Source organism: Schistocerca serialis, chromosome 3 (assembly GCF_023864345.2).
Source record: "Schistocerca serialis cubense isolate TAMUIC-IGC-003099 chromosome 3, iqSchSeri2.2, whole genome shotgun sequence".
NCBI lineage: Eukaryota > Metazoa > Arthropoda > Insecta > Orthoptera > Acrididae > Schistocerca > Schistocerca serialis.
Window position 1 is genome coordinate 766077324 of NC_064640.1, and position 18095 is coordinate 766095418.

General features: G+C 40.8%; 1 protein-coding gene across 1 annotated transcript in view; it reads left to right on the forward strand.

Annotated features, from left to right (window-relative positions):
• The window catches only part of LOC126471215 (Hermansky-Pudlak syndrome 3 protein-like), an 80391-nt gene that overhangs the window by 31219 nt on the left and 31077 nt on the right, over positions 1 to 18095 (forward strand). The window contains 1 exon segment of the mRNA XM_050099338.1: positions 12038 to 12321. Within this exon segment, the coding sequence (XP_049955295.1) occupies positions 12038 to 12321 (284 nt within the window).

The following is an 18095-nucleotide window of genomic DNA, read 5'->3' on the forward strand; positions in this document are numbered from 1 at the left end:
TACGTTTTGTACGAAAAAAGGTATACCTTTTCGCAACTACATTGACTGATTCTTTGAAATATGCATCTAATGCAGACAAAATTTCGTCGTAGGACAGAGTTGCTACGCCGCGTCCGGGAAATAATTTGACTATCACACAGTACGTTTGTACCCCGACGGAGGAAAGGAGAAAAAGCTGCCACACGTTAACTTGAATTCTGTAGGCGGCGAAATGGAATCCAAATTGGCGTGACCACTCCGTCCAGCTTTCCAGTGCCGCATCAAAAGGACGAAAAGGCGGTGCAACTGCGTGTTGTGGCTGCGTTAGCAGTGGAGCGGTGGCTGCCGCATCGTTTTGCATTGCACATTGACCCTGGACGAGCTGTCCAAGGGCATCCAGTAAGGCCTGCGTCTGCTGATTCTGTAAGTGATAAATTTCGGACAGTACATCTGTAGATGGTGGCGAAGCCATTACACAAGTAGATCAGAGCAGTATAGTTACGAACATGGTGTGGCCTCGTTGCCAAATGTTGTCGGTTGGCAAGAGAGCCAACCCGGTACTACTAGAGGAAGCCAAAAGGCACGTGTTTTAGCTCACGCAGGCTGGCATGAGGTCTGGAACAGGACAAGGAAATGAGACTTAGAAAAAAGTGACGTAGCTGGTGGAATACTTAACTTTAATCCATAAATGGTGAACTTCGCTCTTGACGGTACATGTTTTACAGTATCTATAGTAACTGGTAATGGCGACTTGCTAGGTCATAGCAAATGACGTAGCTGAAGGCTATGCTAACTATCGTCTTGGCAAATGAGAGCGTATTTTGTCAGTGAACCATCACTAGCAAAGTCGGTTGAACAACTGGGGCGAGTGCTAGGAAGTGTCTCTAGACCTGCCGTGTGGCGGTGCTCGATCTGCAATCACTGATAGTGGCGACATGCGGGTCCGACGTATACTATGGAGGTGACATGCGGGTCCGACGTATACTATGGACCGCGGCCGATTTAAAGGCTACCACCTAGCAAGTGTGGTGTCTGGCGGTTACACCACATGGAGTTCATGAGAATTGAAAGTATTTAGCTCGAGCTGGTGTGTCAGTACAATGTAGGTGGCTGGGACAATGTAGCCATGCAGGTTATATGTGCATTCTTTTTGATCTGAAAGCTCAGAAATGTTCTCAGCCTTATTTATATGACAATCAATGACTCAATGCCACAGATTCATGGTGAGTTTTACCTTTACTCCTTCCATTATGTATAATCCAGTCTGCCACAGTAGCTGAGTGGTCAGTGTAGGTGGCTGCCAGGCAGAGGACCTGGGTTCAATTACCAGTACTGCCAATGATATTTTCTTGGTGGGAGTACTGGTAACGGGTGCACTCAGCTTCATGATGCCAAGTAAGGAGCTACTTGGCCGAATGGTAGTGACTTCATGGTCTCAAAAGTCTGCAAAACGGCCGGGAGAGCGGTGTGCTGACATAACCACCCTCCATACCACATCCGAATGATGCCACAAGGCAGGGGATGACATGGCAGTCAATAGACATTCATTGGCTCTTTGTGGCCTGAATGAGGAAGTTGTTAAATTATGTATATTCCACCAGGGACTTTCCTTTAATGTGTTTGAAATAATACAGAGCTGGAGCAGACTAGCACAGCTCCTGCACAGTGATATGCTATATCATGAAATGACCCAAAGGCTTGCTGCTTGTCAGTGATGATAAGAATCTTAGAGCAGTAGGCTAAAGTGGGCCGAAGCGTTATAAATGTGAATCTGAAGGAACAGAACTAAACTAACGGAGCAACTTAATTTGATCTCGAACCACATTTAGTCACTTGTATGTTGCAGTTAATGGGTGTTCAACACATGTAGTCACTTGTTTGGACTTTAAAGTGTTCCATTCAGTAATGTTTCAGGTAATCTGTTGTTTGACCATCTTTAGTTGCAAATGACAGTATCTGTTCACATCCACAGGCCCACAAGGGGGACCGATGAGCAGTCTTCTAACAGCTGAGGTTTATGAATCAGGACAGTGGAAGTGCTATGTCTGCTGTCTTGGCAGAAAGTGATGCTGTCAGACCCAGTTTCACTCTTTATATCTACATCCACAACCACATTCTGCAAATCATTGTGATGTGCATGGTGGAGGGTACTTCCCACATTATCAGTTATTATGGCTTCTTCCTGTTCCATTCACATATGGAATGTTGGAGGAATGTTTGCTTCAATACCTCTGTGTATGCTGTAACAGTGTAGTCTTGTTTTTGCAGTTCTCATGGGAGTGATACAGAGGTAGTTTTAGTATATTCCTGGATTCCTCACTTAAAGTTGGTTGTAGAAACTTTGTAAGTAGGCCGTCCCACGATAGTTTATGTCATTATTCAAGCATCCCTTAGTTCAGTTTTTTCAGCATATCCATGATGCCGTTCCATGTCCCAAACAAATGTGTGATTATGCCTGCTACTCTTATTTTTATATACTCAATATCACCTGTTAGTGTTATTTGATATGGGCCCTACACTGTGGAGATGTATTCTAGGATGGGTCACATAAGTATTTTGCAAGCAAACTCATGTATGAGCATATTTAATTTCCCTAGTATTCTACCAATAAACTGAAGTCTGCCACCTGTTCTACCTATGACAGAACCTTTGTGGTAATTCCATTTCATATTCCTGCAAAGTGTTACACCCAGGTCTTTGTATGAGTTAACCAGTTCCAGTTGTTACCCATTGATACTGTAGTCATAGGACACTACATTTTGCATGACACTACCTCTTTATCTAGTTTGTTGATTATATAACTTTTTCTACTTGTTTTAGTTGCCCTTTCTACTTTGATAATCACTGCTGCTGCAACTGCCTTATAATCTTTATCAATTTCATTGTGCACACCATGTTTGGGTATGATTGTAGATGAATGTGAGTGAAAATTCCAGAGAGTAAATGTAATTTTAAATGAAATTATATCTTAGGCATTTTTTAGTTTTAACATGATGTCCATCCTTGAAACTGACTTTTGCCCAAACAGACTCACATGCAGTTTCAATTTCAATCTTGGTGTATTATAGTTTCTTGTCTAATGGGACAAATATACCACAGCTATTTCCCATTAGTCTATCCTTTTGATATACACTTAATTTTTCCTAAACATCTCACTGCTACCAATCTTGGGCTTTAACCAGCTTTCTGTATTTAGTATTTTGAAAACTCCATTGCTTTCACAAACACTTCAAACTCTGACACTTCATTGCAAATGCTTCAATAGTTTATCTCTAGGATTTTAATTTTGTCACCTGTAAGTTCCTAAGTTAGTAGGATGTATATGGTGTGTGTGCACAAGAGGAGTTGGCCACAGTCCGCTAGCAGCTGGAGGCTATTATTGCTACTGTCAGCCATCTGCAGGCTGCTACCTCAGGATATGGTGGCAGCAGAGAAAGTGGCATGATGCATGGACACCTCAGGTGTCTCTTGTTTTGCCCACAGGCTTTGCTGTTGGGGCTCATTTTGGGGTCTGCGTTCACTGCAGGGTGAGTGGTGGGTTGTTACACGGTCACATTGCTTGAAGCAGAGCATGAATGTGGAGGCTGGCTGTCTGGCCTCGTACATTCACTCTGTGACTGGACAGGTGGTCACTCCTTCATTGAGGTCTGAGCAGGCACACAGACAGAGGGCTGTACTGGTTATCAGAAGCGCCAATGTTAGGTGCATTATGGAGAATCCCTAGATAGTGTCCAGGACTGGAAATAATGCCATTGTGCCTTCAGTGTGTTTGCTGGGGAGGCCTCATCTGAGATGTGGAGGAGCCCTGCTTTTGGCTATTGAAGGTAAAGGATGCCGCAGTCTGAAAGTTGTTGCTCATATTGGCACCAGTGACACCTGTCCCTTAGGTTCTGAGGCCATACTGTGTTCATATGGGCAGCTGGTGGAAGTGGTGAAGACTGCTGGCCTCACTCACTGATAGCAAGCAGAGCTCGCATTGTGCAGCATTGTACACAGAGTTGATCGACTTCCTTTGGTTTGGAGCCAAGTGAACAGTCTCAGCCAGAAGCTCTGTTGATACTGTGATGATCATGGCTGCTGATTTCTGGACATATGCTATGGAGTGGAGAGTTGTATTACTCCTCTTGATAGGCCAGGAATGCCCCACACATAGGAAGTAGCTACTCAGGTAGCAGAGTATTTGTGAAGTACACATGGTGGTTTTTTAGGCTAAGCAGTAGTTTGAGATCCTCTGATGAATGTGTGCCAGTTGATAAGCAGACAGCATAATCAGATTGTGTACAAAGTAGACACACTTTGACTTTCAAAATTTTAACAATAAATTGGCAAAGTATGTGAAGCAAATTTTCTGTTCTTACTGCCCTCCAGGAAAGTAGTTTGCACTAAAATTTAAAATTATTCACAGAACCAAGGGCTGGCTGAAACCAAAGTAGAAAGTCCAAAATATTTAGCAAGGTGTGGAATTATATTGAAAATACAGATTAATTGCCATTGAAGAGGGAGTGTTCATTGCTGTCAGTGAAAATATTATGTCTATTGAGGTCAAAATTAAGTCTGAGTGTGAAGTTATCTGGACATGAGTAGAAGGCCATGGTGAACTCAAATCAATTATCAGATGTGTTAACTGGCCATCTAATTCTGCCATAACAATTATAGAATTATTCAAGGAAAGTCTACACTCAGTAGCACAGAAATAGCCAGAACAATTGGTATTAGTTGACAACAACTCTAATCAACCAAATACAGAGTGGGACATATATGGATTCACTGCAGCAGGTACAAGCAGACAGTGTTGTGAAGTCCTTTTGAACACATTTTCTGAAAACTACTGTGAACAACCGGTTAGACAACCCACACACAATGGAAATATTTTAGACCTTGTAACTATAAACAGACCTGAAATTATTGGCAGTGTCAGTATAGAAACAGGGACTAGTGATCATAATATCATCATTGTGTTGATGGCTGGAAGAGTATTTACACTAGAAAAAGTAGATAAGTAGTTGAGTTGTTAGCATCCCACTAAGACAATGAAAGGACATCGTTCACTTCCAGTATGATGGATATAAAGGAACTATGGCCAAAATTTAAACTAATTATAAATCATGTTTTGGAGACACAAGTGGATTAAGGATGGAAACACCCTCCATGATTTAATGATCAAATTCGGAAAATGCTGAGGAAACAGAGACTGCTGTGCTCTTGGATTAAAAAAGAACACAGAAATGTTGAGAGACAAAAGTTAGTAGAAATCTGTGTATCCCTAAAAAGATCAATCCACAAAGCATACAACAATTTCCATCATCATTCTTTAGTGGAAGATCTTGCTGGGAACCCAAGAAAATGCTGGTCATACATAAAATCACTAAGCAAGTCAAAGGGTTCTATCCATTCATTGATCATTCTGGTGTGGCAATGGAAGACAGTAAAAGGAAAGTTGAAGTTTTAAATTTCACATTTAAAAAATCATGCGCACAGGAGGATGATACAAGCATACCATTATTTGACACAGACTCCCATATGGAGGACATAGTAATAGGCACTTCTGGCATAGAGAAGCAACTGAAAGAGTTGAAAGCAAGTCCCCAGCTCCAGATGGAATCCTAATTTGGTTTTACAGAGAATACTCTACGGCTGTGGCCCCTTACTTAGCTTGCATTTATCACAAATTTCTTGCCTAGCGCAAAGTCCCAAGTGACTGGAAAAGTGCACAGGCAAATTCCTGTGTATAAGAAGGGTAAAAAAACAGACCTGCAAAATTACAGACCAATATCCTTAACATTGGTTTTCTACGGAATTCTTGAACACATTCTTATTTTCGATACATTAAATTTCCATGAGATGGAAGGGCTTTTGTGCACATATGAACATGAGTTCAAAAAGTATCGCTCATGCAAAAGTCAGTTTGCCCTTTTCTCACATGATATCATACATACCATGTATGCAGGGCAGCAGGCAATTTCCATATTCCTAGACTTCCAGAAACTATTTGACTTGATGCCTCGCTGCAGACTGTTAACAAAATTACAAGCATATGGTATATGTTTCCAGATATGTGAGTGGCTCAAAGTCTTTTTGAGTTGTAGAACCCAATACATTGTCCTCAATGGGGAGGGTTCATCACATACAACAGTATTGTCTTGAGCACCCCATGGAAGTTTTATGAGACCGCTCTTACGCTCAATATAGATAAATGATCTGACGGACATGGTGAACAGCAATTTATGGTTGTTTGTTGATGACACTCGTGTGTCATTGAGTGACTGTAGGAGGATACAAGATTACTTAGACAGAATTTCTAGTTGGTGTGGTGAATGGCAGCTCACTCTACATGTAGAAAAACAGAAATTAATTTAGATGAGTAGGAAAAAAATCCCGTAATGTTTGAATGCAGCATTAGTAATGTACTGATTGACACAATCATATCAATTAAATAACGAGGCGTAATGTTGCATGGCAATACACAATGGGATGACTTTGTCAGGTTGGCAGTAGGGAAAGCGAGTGCTCCACTTCATTTTATTGGGAGAATTTTGGGAAACAGTGGCTCTTATACACTACTGGCCGTTAAAATTGCGACACCAAGAAGAAATGCAGATGATAAATGGGTATTTATTGGACAAATATATTATACTAGAACTGACATGTGATTACATTTTCACGCAATCTAGGTACATAGATCCTGAGAAATCAGTACCCAGAACAACCACCTCTGGCCGTAATAACAGCCTCAATACGTCTGGGCAGTGAGTCAAACAGAGCTTGGATGGTGTGTACAGGTACAGCTGCCCATGCAGCTTCAACACGATACCACAGTTCATCAAGAGTAGTGACTGGCATATTGTGATGAGCCAGTTGCTCATCCACCATTGACCAGACGTTTTCAATTGGTGAGAGATCTGGAGAATGTGCTGGCCAGGGCAGCAGTCAAACATTTTCTGTATCCAGAAACACCCGTACAGAACCTGCAACATGCGGTCGTGCATTATCATGCTGAAATGTAGGGTTTCGCAGGGCTCGAATGAAGGGTAGAGCCACGGGTCGTAACACATCTGAAATGTAACGTCCACTGTTCAAAGTGCCGTCAATGCGAACAAGAGGTGGCCTAGATATGTAACCAATGGCACCCCATACCATCACGCTGGGTGAAACACCAGTATGCGATGATGAATACACACTTCCAATCTGTGTTCACCATGATGTCGGCAAATGCGTGTGAGACCGTCATGATGGTGTAAGCAGAAGCTGGATTCATCCAAAAAAATTACGTTTTGCCATTCGTGCACCCATTTTCGTCATTGAGTACACCATTGCAGGCGCTCCTGTCTGTGATGCAGTGTCAAGGGTAACCGCAGCCTTGGTCTCCAAGCTGATAGTCCATGCTGCTGCAAACGTTGTCGAACTCTTCGTGCAGATGGTCGTTGTCTTGCAAACGTCCCCATCTGTTGACTCAGGGATCGAGACATGGCTGCACGATCTGTTACAGCCATGCGGATAAGATGCCTGTCATCTCGACTGCTAGTGATATGAGGCCGTTGGGACCCAGCACGGCATTCCGTATTACCCTCCTGAACCCATTGATTTCATATACTGCTAACAGTCATTGGATCTCGACCAATGCGAGCAGCAATGTCGCGATACGATAAACCGCAATCGCGATAGGCTACTATCTGACCTTTATTAAAGTCGGAAATGTGATGGTAGGCATTTCTCCCCCTTACAGGAGGCATCACAACAACGTTTCACCAGGCAACGCCAGTCAACTGCTGTTTGTGTATGAGAAATCGGTTGGAAACTCTCCTCATGTCAGCACGTTGTGGGTGTCACCACCAGCGCCAACCTTGTGTGAATGCTCTGAAAAGCTAATCATTTTCATATCACAGCATCTTCTTACTGTCGGTTAAATTTCGCATCTGCAGCACGTCATCTTCATGGTGTAGCAATTTTAATGGCCAGTAGTGTATGTATAAAGGAGATGTATTGAACACTAGTGTGACCCATTCTTGTGTACTGCTTAAGTGTTTGGGGTCCCTACCAAGTTGGATGAAGAGAAGACATCGAAGGCAATTCAGTGGTGTGCTGCTACGTTTGTTACTGGTACATTCAGTCAGCACTTAAGTATTATGGTGATGCTTCATGAACTCAGTTGGGAATCTATTGAGGAAAGACAACACTTTTCATGATGTGCTATTGAGGAAATTTTGAGAACCGGCATTTGAGGCTGACTGAAGATCGATTATACTGCCACCAACATACATTTTGCATAAGGATCATGAAGATAAGATGAGAGAAATTAGAACTCATTCAGAGGCATATAGACAGTCATTTTACCCTCACTATATTTGTGAGTGGAACAGGAAAGGAAATATTGTATGTGGTACCCTCTGCCATGTGTCCATGTAGTGGATTGCAAAGTGTGTATATAGATGTAATGGTCATTTCTTTGGATTTTACACTGATATGTTGGTGTCTCATACAGCTATTGTTGTATGCGTTGGATGGAGAGTCGCATAATCTGAAAAACCCCTCATATGCCCCCCCCCCCCCCCCCCACACACACACACACAAACAGCCACATACCTGGCATCCCAACAGGTCTCAATCCTATGCTGCAAGGACACTCATAGTCTCTGTTTTGAGCCTTCTATTCTATTGCGAAATAATAATTTTGTCCAGTCAGTTGCAGCATCCTGGGATTTTCTGAGGCAGCTGTTGAAGGTAGCTTTGGAGGATGGCAGGGGCACTTGAAGTACTGAAAGGTGACTGTTGGCATTTGTGCAGGTGATATGATGTACTTAAATCTAGAACTTTTATCTGTGATGTAGTGGAGTTTGCAAGTAGTGTGTGATCAACATCACTATAATATTTTCCGCCTTTTAGAGTGTAAAACAGATCTTATGAGTGCAGAATGGCGTAGATGTCGACAGTGATTTATGTGCTCACCAAACACTCACTTGATACGTAAAAGCACACTTGCAGCTTAAGCCGTAAAGATTATTTACTCATGAATGACAATATTGACTTAGTTACTTTTATCTTCAGTAAAATCTTAGTCGAGACACCTCTGGGTGGTTGTAGCTATGAAAATAGGTATTTAACAAATGCACACAACTTCAAAAGGCAAATATGTGAGGCCCACCTAAGTAGTTAATTTATGCAACAAGAGAAAGCTCTCTGGTATTAACTAAGATACTTCTACACCTGTACCCTGAAAATCACCTTACAATATACAACAGAGAGTTGCTTCTGGTACCACTAACTTCTCCCCCCCCCCCCCCCCCCCATTCCCTGTTCCATTCACAGATGGTGAGTGGGAAGAGTGTTTGTCAGTAAGCCTCTGTATTAGCTCCAAGTTCTCTGATTTTTCATTGTGGTCATTCTGTGAGCAGTATATGGGAGGAAGTAATATATCCTCCTGGAACATAATATCTCACAATTTCAATAGTGAACCTCTCTTCTGTGATGCACAGCTTTTCTCTTTTAATGTGTGCCACTGGAAAAAAAGGAAAAAGGGAAAAAAAATGTTTTGGCATGAACGCGACTCGAACCTCAGTAACTTTGTAATATCGTTCCCCACAGAATTGCCTCATCTCACTGAGCTAATGAAACAACTCCAGCACAGCACAGAATCCATGCTACCTGTTCTTGGCCACATTGCATGCAGTTACGGCGTTGCCAGAGCCTCATTTTTTAAAGTCACATTTCTGTTAAACCTGTTGGCAGGGCTAGGTTTTTCTAGCTACACTGTTGTCATGAGCTGGGATGAGGAATCACATGCCAACCACCAAGTGCAGCAATGTTTCTTCACCCTGTATATTATAAATAGTAATGGTCTTATCACACTTCTTTGGCATAGTCCTGAAATTACCTTTACATGTGTCGATTTTGTCCCATTAAGAGCAACATATTGAATTCCATCTACAAGGAAGCCTTGAATCCAATCAAAATCTCATCCAGTACTTGGTAAACTCGTATTTTGTTCACTAGATGACAGTGCAGAACTGTATGAACTGCCTTTCTGAAGGCCAGGGAAACAGCATCATTATGGATACCTACGGCACTCTGGATCTCGTGAATGATGAAAAGTGTCAGTTAAGTTTTATAAGATCTCTGTTCTTTCACGTAACACAGATAGCTCATCATGTCCCATTTATTTTCCGTATCCTGAATACTTTCTTCAATATTTGGCATTCTAGCATTCAAATGATGACAGGAGTGTGTAACCATATTACAATTTGTCCACAGTGAAACAATTTTTGGAAGATAAAATTCATTATTTTGTCCTTCCTTGTGTCATCTTTCTTTTTTGTGCCAGTATGACCACTGAACGGTTCTGCATGTTATTTTGATCTGTTTAAAGAATTCATGTAAGAGCATAAGTTCTTAAATATGTGGGAAAGTTCTGGTAAAATGTAAATAATTAGGGCTAAAGGAGACCACCCTACATTCACACACACAGAAAAAAACTAGCTAGCTTTCAGAAGAAATTCTTTGTTGAGCTAGAGAGAGAGAGAGAGAGAGAGAGAGAGAGAGAGAGAGAGAGAGAGAGAGAGATATTTGTGTGTGTGTGTGTGTGTGTGTGTGTGTGTGTGTGTGTGTGTGTGTGTGGAGGGCAGGGGGGTGGGCGCCATGCGCGTGCATGCATGGGTGTATATATAAACAAACAAAAGCACACACACACACACACACACACACACACACACCTGTGTTCTTACATACTGCCAGCTGGATGCACAATGCCAGGATTGCATTTTGGCAGGTGGACTAGTGTTGGCCTAATAGAGATGGGAGAGGCAGGAAGAGGGATTGGGGTGGGTTGCTATTGGCTTGGAATGAGGTATCAGGTTTGCTAGCTAGGAATCCAGAGAGAGAGGTGACAGGTGCATGGGTACTATAGCTGGTAGGGTGCAGCGCACGTGGAAGGTAATGTGGTTTGTGAAGGAGTGGCAAGACAGAGGATGTGTTGCCATCTGCATAGTTCAGAAAAGCTGGTGGTGGAATGAAGCCTCCAGGTGGTCCAGACTGTGAAGCAGCCATTGAAATCAAGCATGTTGTGCTCAGCTACATGTTGTACAACAGAGTGGTCAACTTTATTCTTGGCCACAGTTTGGCAGCAACCATTCACTCTGGCGGACAGCTAGTGGGTTGTCACACCAGCATAAAAAGTTGTACAGTGATTGCAGCAGAGTTGGTACATGACATGGTTGCTGCAGGGCACAGGTGGCCCTGCCTCTGATGAGATAGGATAAGCCTATGCCAGGAACAGATTAGGAATTGCTGGGTGGGTGCATTGGAAATATCTTGCACCTGCATCTTCCACAGGGATGTAATCCCTGTGACCTTGTGTAGGGTGTGTGTGTGTGAAGGAATACCACTTTAGGAGTGGTGAAAGGGATCTTGGGTAGGATGTTCCTCATTTCTGGACATGATGATAGGTAATCAATCCCTGGTGAAGGATATGATTCAGCTTTTCCAGTCCAGGGAGTGCTCCCTTGTGTCTGGTTCTTGGTGGTGTTTTTATTTGAGGTTTTATGTATTTATTCTTTATGGCTGTGTTGCTGAGTAATTAATTATTTGAGAACTTAATCAGATTTATCAAAGCTGTTGGTAGAATTCACATGAAGATACTTCTGTTGACAATAAGTTATCAACATTGTGCATTTTCATTCTGTTTTGTTTCACATGCATAAAATCAGACTACTACTCAGTGAAAGCTACAAAATATACCTGCAGTATGATCTTTGATGTTGTTAAAGCTTTAATGATGCCTAAAATTGTTTATATTTAATTTTCTGGTATAATGACTCAAAGTAAATTTAACTTGTATGTACAGTCATACATAGTATGTTCTGGTGTCCGGGATAGTGAAACTTTGAGAATTTGTATAATTACTTAATTATATGTCTTTGTATACTTGTTAAGTAAGACAGCTCTCTTCTCAAGTGATAGCACCCAAATGACTGGTTATTTTCTGTAAAATACACTCTTCTGCTTTGAAAAAAAATCAATGTTAAGACAATTAGATATTCAGTTAGTTTTATTCTGTCTCCATTTTCAGGGACCAAGAAAGAAACAGATTTTGAAATTAACTGGGATTCTCTGCTGGAAGCAAAATTCAATAAAAATTTAGCAAAAGGCAGAGATGCTGTTGCAGACAACTGGGTTGAGAAGCTCCACAATAATTCATTTCCTCTTACTATCCATCTGCCAGGAATAACAACTCAGCAGGGTAATTGTTCAACAAATACTTCAACAAATGATGGCACACCATATAGAAACATGCCATTTAAAGTAGCTCCTTTGGAAATGACAATTAATGTGAAGTGTTCATCACCATCTGAGGTATGTGAAAAATAAAATATTATTCTCGGCTATTATGCAGACACTACATCGTGGCAATTTTATGAACTGTGGTTGCGCAAGATACTGGTAGAGGTCAAGCCTAAACTACCTCTGCCAACTGCAGCAAACAGTTGCACTGTAGCCATCGCCAAATTCTTTGTGTATTCCAGTTTAGTTTGTCTTGTGAATTGCTTGTTTTTTGGTGTATGAAGGGATTCAAATGCAACTCTCACCACAACACAAGGAATTAGCGATCCCTATGACCATTAGTATGTCAGTTCTGCTTTTATGGAAGCACAGAATGCAGATGTAGGCTGGCAGCCGTGCGAGAGAGAGGCAGTCTAAATCATTTGTTAATGGTCGTCGTCGACTGTGTCCCAATATACTATCTGTATAATACTGATGCAAGTAAATTTGTTTTTGGAATGTTGTTCATGAATTTTGTTGTGATAATGAGAGAATGTAAGTGAAAGATAGAGGAACACTGGCTGAAACAAAAGTATCTGGACACCTGGCTGAAACTGACCTACAAGTTTGTGGTGCCCTCCATCAGTAATGTTGGAATTCAATATGGTGTTGGCCCACCCTTAGCCTTGAAGACAATTTGCACTCTCGCATGCATATGTTCAATCAGGTGCTGGAAGGTTTCTTGGGGAATGACAGCCCATTCTTCATGGAGAGCTGCACTGTGGAGAGGTATTGATGTCGTTTGGTGAGGTCTGGCATAAAGTTGGTATTCCAAAACATCCCAAAGGTGTTCTATAGGATTCAGGTCAGGATTATGTGCTGGACAGTCCATTACAGGGATGTTATTGTTGTGTAACCACTCCGCCACAGGCTGTACATTATGAACAGGTGCTCGAACATGTTGAAAGATGCAGTCGCCATCCCCTAATTGCTCTTCAATAGTGGTAAGCAAGAAGGTGCTTAAAACATCAATGTAGGCCCGTGTTGTGATAGTGCCACGCAAAACAACAAGGAGTACAAGCCCCCCCCCCCATCGCCCCCCCCCCCCCCTCCCCCATGAAAAGCACAACCACAACATAACACCACTGCCTCCGAATTTTACTGTTGGCACCACATACACTGGCAGATGACATTCACTGGGCATTTGCCATACCCACACCCTGCTATCGGATGGCCACATTGTGTGCCGTGATTTGTCACTCCACACAATGTTTTTCCACTGTTCAGCCATCCAGTGTTCACACTACTCACACGAAGTTAGGTGTCATTTGGTATTTACTGGCATGATGTGTGGCATATGAACAGGTGCTTGACTGTGAAATCCAAGTTTTCTCACCTCCTGCCTAGCTGTAATAGTACTTGCAGTGGATCCTGATGCAGTTTGGAATTTCTGTGTGATGGTCTGGATAGATGTCTGCCTATTACACATTACGAGCCTCTTCAACTGTCGGCAGTCTCTGTCGGTCAACAGACAAGGTTGGCCTGTACACTTTTGTGCTGTATGTGTCCTTTCACATTTCCATTTCACTATCACATTAGAAACAGTGGACCTAGGGATATTTACGAGTGTGGAAATCTCGCATACAGACTTATGGCACAAGTGACACCCAATCACCTGACTATGTCCGAAGTCTGTGAGTTCCACAGAGCTCCCCATTCTGCTCTCTCATGATGTCTAATGACTACTGATGTCGCTGATATAGAGTACCTAGTAGTAGGTGTCAGCAGAATCCACCTAATATGAAAAACATATGTTTTTGGGGGTGTCCGGATACTTTTGATCACATGGTGTATATTTGTCTACAGATATGAAAGGAAAATAGATAAACATGTTTTCAGTTACTTACAAGTATAAGTAATATATAATTATTTCTCATGTTTCTGGAACCAAGCATTCCTTCTTTTGTGGTGGAGAGTTAGATAGAGAAAGGGGAAGAATAAAAACTTAAAAGAATTTGCAGGGAATCTCACTCAAAACTCTGGGTTGAGGTTAAGAAAGTGGAATAAGCAGTTCTGTAAATTAGTTATACAGAAAACAGATGAAATTAGAAAACCATTAAACTCTTAAGAAATATTGCGAATGACCTGTGAAGATGAGGATTGTTGTGGTACTGCTATGTAAAGCTTGAGGTACTACAGCTTCTCCAGTGGTAGTAAATGTTCGCCGTTAGTTGTGGTGCTAGTCCATGGAGGTATGCAAGCCTACACACACAGTTTACAATCATGAGTAAATGAATTAAAGGTAGGTGTGGTGTCTGGTGTGTTACCTATGATGGAGTAAACACTTCACAAATATCCAGTTAGATCTTGATAAGGTTCCAGAGTGCCTCAAATGTTGATAACTTGTGTTAAATGTTTGGAAATATAAAATTTTGCACTTCGCATGAAGAATCAGTTAACTTATAAAAATAATGTGATGAATGTTTCTGGAACCAAGCATTCCTTCTTTTGTGGTAGAGAGTAAATAAATATAAATAAATAAATAAATATAAATAAAGTGTAACAGCTTGTGGGGATATATTCTATGATACTCTATGTATCCCTCACAAATGGACCAGAATGACAAGATTAGACTTATCACGGCTCATAAGGGCTTGTTTAGTCATCCTGCCATGTTCCTTATGCAAGTGGAATGGGAAGAAACCCTATATGTGGTACGATAGGTAGTACTCCCTGCCAAATGATTCACACAGAGGTCTTGAATGTGTCAAACTTTTACTGGGGACCAGTGTGACAGCCAAGTACAGGATAGGCAAAACACATAATATCACCACATTTGATCACTGCTAGAATGTAGGAGGGGGTGCACGGGAGTGTGCAGACACTAGCATTTTCTGTTACTATTGTATCAAGGGTGTTCTTTGTACAAGGTCTATTCAAAAAATTCTTTAACTTTGTCCACAAAATTGTTTGCACTTACCTTTTACTTATTGTGCACAGTCTCCTTCGAAATACTCTCCTGCCTCATTGATGCACTGCTCCCAATGCCATTTCCACTTCCACAAGCAGTCTTGGTACACCTCTTGCTGGATCATGTGAAGTGTTATCTGTGAATTTTCTTTTATCTCGTCTGTCATTGCAAATCTTCATCCTTTCAACAGGTTTTTCAACTTTGGAAATAAAAAAAAAGTCCACAGGGACCAGGTCTGGAGAGCACGGAGTATGAGGCAGCACAATGATTTCGTTTTTTTGTACAATAGTCACGCATCAACAAGGATGAAAGTGCTGTTGCATTATCGTGATGCAAGAGACATGAATTGTCTCACCAAATTTCAGGCCATTTGCTTCTCACATTTTCTTGCAGACGTCCCACTGTATCCTGATAGTATCATCGATTAACAGTTTGTCTCTGTGATGCAAATACATGATGAACTACTCCTTCAAAGTCAAAAAAAAAAACTGTCAGCATGGCTTTGACATTTGATCTGACCTAGTGAGCTTTTCTTGGTCTTGGAGAACCTTTCCTGATCCATTTTGGAGACTGAACCTTGCTCTCAACATCATAACTGTAGACCCGTGTCACAATATTCTTGGGAAATTATGCAGATTCCTTGGTGTGGTGGCGGTTTCAACGCCATTGTCCGGTCAAGATGAATTGAATCTGTACAGAGCGGTGCACTCCCAACCAAATATACCATATGCACATTTTCACTGCCGAAATAGTGGCCTCACACTTTTTTCTGTGTCGTCTTCTTACACCCCTTTCTGAGTTGCAGGTAGGGCCCAGTACTGTGAAGCTCAGATTCCTTGTACAACACAAACATAGCAGCAGTATACATGAGCCTATCATCCATCCCCAATTCCCACAAGAACACTCCCTCCACTTACAGTAGTTTATCATTTTACTGCGTGCAATAAGAGACTCCAGTTGGCTTGCTGATTCTACGTCCAGTTTTACCCAACAAAGAAATTTTTTTTTACATTGTAGTAAACTCTGAAGAAAAGCAAATGACGTCTTCTGCACAAGAAGAACGGGGAAGAAGTGTCAAATTTCAAGGTCGAAAAGATGTCTTTCCCAGGAACTAGAATGTTCTCAACTTTTTATCCCCCAGCCCTATGGGCTGATGGCCCAAAGCTACACTTTACTTAAAAAATCTCAGAAATATAGATTTCAGAACACATTTTGCTCAAATTTAATTTTTGTTGAAACTTAATGCAGTAAATTCATTAATACTTCAGATTTACTAAGCAAAATGTTGTAAATGATATTAAGGTTGAATAAAACTGTTTAAAAGTTTATACCATGTTTTGCCACTTCAAGGAGTATTAATGGGACACTGTTTGTTTTTGTTGGTATCCTACTCAGTAGTTCTGATTTTTGTTTTCTCTTTCAGATGTGTAATTTTTTGGTTCAACCCAACATTTTTGGAATATGACATGTCTTGTGAAAGCTTTCTGGCATTATACTCCACAACTTCTTAGTTTCTCTAGATTTGTTCTTATGAGGGGATAATTTTTAGATCGTTGAATCAAAGATGTGGCATTCATATTCAGTTGTATTCCATTTGGAATGGAATATTTTCCAAAAATTGAATACTTTAGGCATTATTCTAATTGTCACTTTTTGCAGTTTGAAGATTTTAATTGCATTACTTGACTGATGTAACATTTCTATTCCGTAGTTCATGATAAGTTAAAATATGAGAAATACACCATTCACATAACATCATCTGCTGTTAGTGGTTTAATGTTTTGAGAATAAATATGGCTGAATTTAGATTGCTAGGTGTGGTAGCAATGTGGTGTTCCCACAGTAAGTGGTGAGTCCTAATAATTTTGTGTTTTGAACTACATTTATACCCAGTACTTGTTAAGTGTTGAAAGGGTTCTTGATTCACTTTGTAGAAAGTACCAGAAACTAGTTATATGTGGTGACTTCAATATAAATTTTGTATATGATGGTGCAAGAAAAAGGATGTTGGTAGATCTCCTAAATTCATATCATCTGATGCAGACTGTGTTTTTTTCAGCTAGGGTGCAGGTGAACAGTAGCACAGCCATAGACAATATTTTTATTCATTCTTCATTATTAGATGGGCATTCTGTTAGTAAAAGCACGAATGGCCTTTCAGACCATGATGCACAAATTTTAACACTAAAAGGCTTTTGCAATCAAACCAATGTCATATTTAATTACAAACTATGTAAGAAAGTTAATCCAACAGCAATAGAGAGTTTTTTAAACCTTGTCGAGGAACAAGAGTGGCAGGATTTTTATAGTGCCAATAACATAGATGATAAATATAATGATTTCCTTAACACATTCATCATGCTCTTTGAGAGTTGCTTTCCATTAAAACGTTCTAAATGGGGTACTAGCAGTTATAGGCAGCCTGGGTGGCTGACTAGTGGGATAAGGATATCTTGTAGAATAAAGCGGAAATTATATCAAAATGTTAGAAGTTGTCACAATCAAGCTACAGTAGCCCATTACAAACAGTATTGGAAGGTGCTTAAAAATATTGTTAGGAATGCAAAGAGTTTGTGGTATGCAAAAAAATAGTTAATTCACATGATAAAATTAAAACCATATGGTAAGTTGTGAAGGAAGTGTCTGGTCAGCAGCACAAGGTCGACGATATAAAGTCAGTTTACAGTAAAAATATTTCTGTTACTGATAAATCAGATATATGTACAGTATTTAACAATAATTTTCTGAGCATTGCTGGTGAATTAAATAAAAATGTAGTTTCTACAGGAAATCATATAACTTTCTTGGCAAATGCCTTTCCGAGGTTGATGTCTGAAATACTCCTCTGTGATACAGACAAGAGGGAGATTGAGTCAATGATTAAATCAGTGAAGAT